The 6415-nt window shown below is 44.3% G+C and overlaps 1 protein-coding gene across 1 annotated transcript; it reads left to right on the plus strand.

Moving 5' to 3' along the window:
- Window positions 1-1069: 1069 nt before the first annotated feature.
- On the plus strand, window positions 1070-4495 carry ccdc92bb (coiled-coil domain containing 92Bb). The gene is made up of 5 exons (XM_061740850.1): window positions 1070-1317; window positions 1587-1735; window positions 1852-1899; window positions 3629-3978; window positions 4018-4495. Exons 1-5 carry the CDS (start codon window positions 1268-1270, stop codon window positions 4357-4359), a joined length of 939 nt encoding a protein of 312 aa, XP_061596834.1. The 5' UTR covers window positions 1070-1267; the 3' UTR covers window positions 4360-4495.
- The last annotated feature ends 1920 nt before the right edge of the window (window positions 4496-6415 follow it).

The raw sequence follows: 6415 nt of genomic DNA on the forward strand, positions 1-6415 counted from the left end.
TTCCCCCGTCAACAAATAATGTGAAGAACTTTGATTTCATCTGTATATTAAATGCTGTTTTAGAATTCATTTAGCATTTAAGATGTTTATTGTGCTGAAAGTAAAGAAGCTGCTTTCTATTCGCCTTTTTAAGTTGATTGATTTTCTTCTCTGCTTTTGGCGCCTTCACTTGCATTCCTTCTGTGGGTTCTCGGTGACAACTTAATGAAAATGTCCCATTTGACCTTTTACTTTTGGTCAGAGGAACAGGAGGTAATGTCCTGCCAAAAATCCTTCAGGTATCCAATCAAATATTCAGGTGCAGTGATAAAACCTTCCTCCGATTTAGATTAGGGTACAGAGCCTGCATTTCGGCCCATGATCATGACAGCATTGATATGTTTACGGGAAACTATGGCTCAAAATGTGTTTTTATGGATTTAACATTTTATTAGGAATAAATAATGCACATATAAATAAATAATGCCTGCCTTGCTGGCAGCAGCTGGTCCATGTTGAAGCCCCGCACCCGGCTCCTTTTCCTCCTGCTGCTCGGTGGCACTAACAGCTCCTCATACCAGGTGAATAGAAATAGAAATAGAATAGAATAGAATAGAATAGTCTTTATTGTCATTATAGTATAATGAGATTTAGCAGTATTTAGCATCCATAAAAGTGCACACATGTAAAAGGCTATGTAAAAAAAAAACAAGAAACAGACAATACACTATAAAAATGAGTGAATAAAAGAATATTGCACATAAATGAATGAAAGAATATTGGCAGTGCAGTTGTATTAGTGCAGATGAGTTCAGAATGCCCACAGCTTTGGGAAAGAAGCTGTCTGAGTGTGTTTGTTCTGGCCCTAACACTGACACTACCAGCTCCTCATACCAGGTGGCACTAAAGGCTGATTTATGGTTCTGCGTTAAATCGACGCAAAGTCTACGCCGTGGGGTACGCGGCGACGCGTAACCTACGGCGTAGGCTCTGCGTCGATTTAACGCAGAACCATAAATCAGGCTTACCAGCTCCTCGTACCAGGTGGCACTAACAGCTCCTCATACAGGCTGCTTTGTTGCGAAAGCAGCGCCGCGGACTGCGCGTACAGCCTTAAGGTGACCAGGAGGTTATTCCGCCTCAGGTATGCTGCAGGACTCCGTGGAAAAGGCAAACATCGAACCGACTCGCCTCTAGGAAACGACTGTGGTTTTTTGCACAAGGGTTTTTTTCTGCATCCGTGCTGCATCGGGGGCAGAGAGAAGAGATCCAGGCCACACGGAGGTCCATGAAAGACGCGCTGGAGAGGACGCCGTCTCAGCATCGCGGGAGGCCACGGTCAGTGATGCTGATGCTGCTGCTGCAGCTCCGGGATGACATCCCTGCAGAAACCAGGACGGTTGTAAAAGGGATGATGCGAGACAGAGTACCTAATGCATGTCATAGATACATGCACGAGTGGCGTGATGCCGCAGTAAGCGCTGAGTGGCGACAGCGGACCTAATCATATGAAATCTATACACAATATTGCCTTGTTTGGTGTAGAGACGGGTCTCAGCATCGATGCTGCAAGTTGGAGTGAAATGCATCCTCTCCCACATGTGCAGGTTGTGCGCGGCTGCAGCGATGGATGCGGGGAGGCTGGAGCAGCAGGTGGCCAGTGTGGAGCGAGGCATCGCCTTCCTGAAGCACGAGCACCTGGCCATGCTGACAGGTCTGCAGCTGGAGATCACACACCTGAAGAGGCGCTGCCAGGGTCAGTGGCTGCTTCCCTACCTGCTCTCATCCCTGCATGTGCTGCAGCTCTGCAGCTCTGCAGCTCTGCTGCCCTGTCTCACCTTCTCCTCTGCTTCTCAATCCTCCTGTGTGCAGAGCTGAGTTGTGAGCTGGACTCCAGGTTTCCTGACAGAAACACAGCAGGTGAGAAGATACGATGTCTGAGACACCGTCTGGTGGTGATACTGCATTATGTTTTGAGGGCTGGATGGACGGATCCATCCATTTTCAGGTCTCTGTGGTAAAAATGGTGAAGGCTTCTTTGTGCTTTGATGTTCTTATGGCCTCATTCCAGACTTATGCAGGCGGAAACTGTGAAAACTGTCTGGTATTTACCTGTCACGCAAGATGAGATATCACACAGATTACACAGATCTGTGCATTTGTATTTCAGGCTTCGGTGGTTGCACTTCTCACTTACTTCCAGTGGGGTGTCATCTTATCCATGTGTATTTGATTGATTGATTGAAATTCTTTATTCAGTCACATCACACTACAAACATTAAACACAAACATTATCGAAAAATAGTGACTGAAAAGGCATCCAATCCATTCTTTGGTTTTTGCGCCAAAAGGATCAATGAAAAATCCAAATGGCTGTGAGAAGGTCCCGTATGGAGCACGACCTTCCAAGAAGGAAGTGTACTTTCTGCTTTGGAAATAGTTCATAAGACAGAGCCAGCCATTTACCCGTCTAAACCAGGGGTCTTCAACCCTGGTCCTCGGGACCCCCTGTCCTGCATGTTTTAGATGTTTCCTTGCATCATCACACCTGATTCTAATTCATGGTTGTCATCAGCATGTCATCAAGGTCTGCACAAGTCTGTTAATGTCATTTTTATCAGGGTGCTGAAGCAGGGAAACATCTAAAACATGCAGGACCGGGGGTCCTGAGGACCAGGCTTGAAGACCACTGGTCTAAACCCTTTACAATCCTCCTTCCTACTCCTTTTCCCAGAATTCCATCATGCAAGAAAGCAGCTAACCCTATTTTCCATACTGCTGTTGAGTATTTAAAATGAATCACACCTGAATTATTGTGACTGATTGAGCTGGAATGTGTGATTTTATAAAAAAATATCACCTCTCTATCTAGTTTTTTTCTATACTCGTTGAGGAGCCAGCTTTCACCATTAGAGTCCACTTTACCTCAGCGCAGGGCACTGACCCCCAGGCTGGAGCAACCACTCACAGTGCGTTATACCAGGACAGGAGGGGTCTCTGATGTGAAGCTTGTGCCAAATCAATATGGAAGACACTGATCTACCGTATTTTCTGGACTATAAGCCGCTACGTTTTTCATAGGTTTTGAACCATGCGGCTTATACAAAGGTGCAGCTATTCTGTGGATTTTTCAGGGATTTTCCGGAATTAGAATCAAAACTAAGACAAAATAAATGCAAAGAAGAATACGCTACTTCTTCTTTAGCAGATAGAAATAGGTAGAAGCAGATTTCAAACAAATAAATAGATAAATAAATACCCGTTATTTTCTCTTGGTTCTGTCCCGTTTTAATCAGCAAAGTTGCTGCCGTGTTAAAAGACACTGTTAGGAAAGGATCTATTTAGGTACAAACATGTACATCATTTACAGTTCAAAATGGTTCTGTACATGTAGTAAATATCTAATCTAACAACATAAATATCTGCGGCTTGCATATCTTTTTTTTAAAGTAGAGCAGATGCGGCTTGTATATCTTTTTTTTATTATTTTTTTAAAAATAGAGTGGATGCGGCTTATATGCAGGTGCGGCTTATAGTCCAGAAAATATGGTTTACGTGGCACCCACAGCAGTGTTGGTGATAGGAACTCAGGTGTGAGCACCGGTACCTGTCCCTGTGTGAGATAAACATGTGAACTCGTGTCTGTCAGGGGAAGAAGCCGAGCTGGCAGCACGCTGTGAGGCCGCCGAGCGCCTGCTGGAGCACCAGCAATGCATGATGGTCGCTGCGCGTGGCGATCTGCGGGCCGGCCGGGCGCGAGCGTCGGCGCTGGGTCGGAGTCTCAGGGAAGAGGAGCGACGTTTCCTGGAGGAGCTGAAGCGTCGCAGTCACAAGATCACGCTCCTGAACAGAGAGCTTCAGCGGCAGAACGTCACCACCATGACTCTCTACCACGAGCTACACACGGCACGCTTAAAACTGTTCCAGCAGCGCCAGGGGGCCGGCTCCGCCGCTGACGCGGAGCAGCAGGCCGGAGGAGAGGCGGGAGATGAGGAGGAGGTGGATGAAGATCAGGAGGAGGAGGAGGAGGAGGAGGAGGAGGAGGAGGAGGAGGAGGAGGCCTCGGACTGGCTCCTGTCTCCACCCGCCCCTGCCTCCCCTGGCCAGCCTCAGGTAAAACACAGGAGGTACGTGAGCGTGAGGGAGGAGCGGGTCCGAGCCTGCGTCCCGCGGGAGAGAGTGACATCACCGCAGAGGCCACACCCCATGCCTGACCCCGCCCTCTTCCTGGTGCCGCTGAGGTACCGGCTTCTCCGCCTCAGCAAACCCACCAGACCCCAGGATGGAGAGGGGGTGGAGGACGAGTGGGAGGACATAGAGGACATCGGGGTGCACAGGAGGGTGGACATGGGAGCCGGGGAAGGAGAAACGGCCCTGTGATGGTGCAGGTGTGAGGTCGTCGTGCACAGTACTCGAGTTGTAAAAAAAAATCAGGGGGGATGGTGGATTTTATCATATGGGGACAGATAATTTGTGCTGATTACAAATAATATAATATATTACAAATAATAGCACTGACCAAAACACCTGCAGAAATACTGCAGGAATGACATAGCAGCAGTTAAATGCAGCCTTCTGTAAGCTTTAAATATCCACTGGGCTTACATCAAATACATCAAAACACAACAATAAAAAACACTTTTCTGAACTTATCAATATGATTCTGTCCTTCACAGGATAAGTAAAATGGATCACTGCAAAAACTCAAAATCTTAACAAGAATATTTGTCTTATTTCTAGTTAAAATGTCTCATTTTAGTAAAAAAATCTCATTACACTTAAAACAAGACTCATCACTGGAAAAAACAACAATTTTCACCTGTTTCAAGTAGATTTTCACTTGAAATAAGTAGAAAAATCTGCCAGTGGAACAATATTTTTTTGCTTGTAATAAGAAGATAAATCTTGTCCCACTGGCAGATTTTCCTACTTATTTCAAGTGAAAATGTACCTGAAACAGGTGAAATCTGTCAAATAAGTTATTTTTCTGGTGTTATTTTTCTGGTGATGACTCTAAATGTTGAAATAGCAGTAAAACCACATTCATTGATGAAATGACATAAGGGATGGAAAGGGAGGGATGGCAGTTTCACAAGGGGGATGATTTGGACTGTTTTTATTTCAGGGGGGATGCCACCCCCCCTCATCCCCCCTCAACTCGAGTACTGGTCGTGCAGCCAAGGTGAAGACGGCTCAGACTTCACTCCGTTACCTTGTTACTGTCGGTAGAGTCCAGAAAGTGAGTTAGATCACGGTAGTTTCACAGGAGTGTGTGATCAGACGTACTGTACTTAGAGATGCATTATCTGAATTTATCACACTGATGGTGCGAGCTGCACTTTGAAAGTGAGAAGAAATGGGATTTAAAAAAAAGGTTGATTAGTTATTATATGAATGACTCATGTTAACACTGTTGATCACAGCTTTAGCCTTCAAATAGCAGCCTTTCCTCGGGATCAGCACCTTCACCATACTGTTCAAAGTGGCTGCTCTTTCACTGCTTTCGCTGTATTCCAGGTTCAGAGGTCACTGTAGAAGGCTTAGGGGCATTTTGTATGATTTGCACTTTATTAAACTCATGCAATGTGCCTGGTAATGGCAAAAAAAACGATTTTTATTGTCATGTCTGTTTTTTTGGGGGTCGGAAACCTTTTATAAAGTACAACGGTAGGAGAATAATTCATCCACCGTCTACTCCAGTATTTCTCAAGCTACTATGAAGCTCCAACTGTACATTATTGCTAATTCTTCTGCTTCTATTCCTGTAAATCTGTCGGCTGGTCTTAAAAAAGTCTTTAAAAGGCTTAAAAAGGGTTATGCAAATGAGGACAAAAAGACTAGTAAAGTCAATACCTGGGATTTATTAATGTCTGGTGGTTAATTCAAGAATATAGTCAAGATGTCCTAGAAACAAAAAGGATGAAGGCAACAGATTATAAAAAGCATAAAATTATGCATATAAAAAATTATGCAAGTAATTATAAAGTGCTGCAGGTCAAAGCAACTGTTTAATGGGATTAGGGATAAAATGGTTTAATTCATTGCCTCACATGATTATTTTACCGTAGCAACTTTCAGTTCATCGAAACATAGACCATGTTAACATAATGTATGGATTATTATCTAATACACCTATGGTGATCAATTTTCTGGACTTTCACATTCAAGTACATGGTCAAAGATTCAGTTTTGTTTGAGTTCAGTCATGATGAATCTGAGAAGTTACCAGAAAAACTGTCACGACTCAAACAAGCCTTTATTTGCCTTCTGAGATGTGGGAGTATTCATTTCAGAGCAGATTAATCTTCATCATAATGTAACAGTCGCAGCGTTGTGGGTTACATGGGATAAATGTGCACACAAGCCCCAGAACTTTAGGTTTGTTGTATAAAAAATTCATACGATGCAGTAAAATTACATTTCAATGAAAGATAAG

Source organism: Cololabis saira, chromosome 14 (assembly GCF_033807715.1).
Source record: "Cololabis saira isolate AMF1-May2022 chromosome 14, fColSai1.1, whole genome shotgun sequence".
NCBI lineage: Eukaryota > Metazoa > Chordata > Actinopteri > Beloniformes > Belonidae > Cololabis > Cololabis saira.

What these genes read in the sequence shown, in the direction of transcription:
- ccdc92bb (XM_061740850.1), top strand. Translation starts at nt 1,268, where the DNA reads ATGAAAGACGCGCTGGAGAGGACGCCGTCTCAGCATCGCGGGAGGCCA. An exon ending in CAGCATCGCGGGAGGCCACG is followed by an intron (nt 1,318 to 1,586) that starts GTCAGTGATGCT and finishes CCACATGTGCAG; the next exon opens with GTTGTGCGCGGCTGCAGCGA. An exon ending in AGGCGGGAGATGAGGAGGAG is followed by an intron (nt 3,979 to 4,017) that starts GTGGATGAAGAT and finishes GAGGAGGAGGAG; the next exon opens with GAGGAGGAGGAGGAGGAGGA.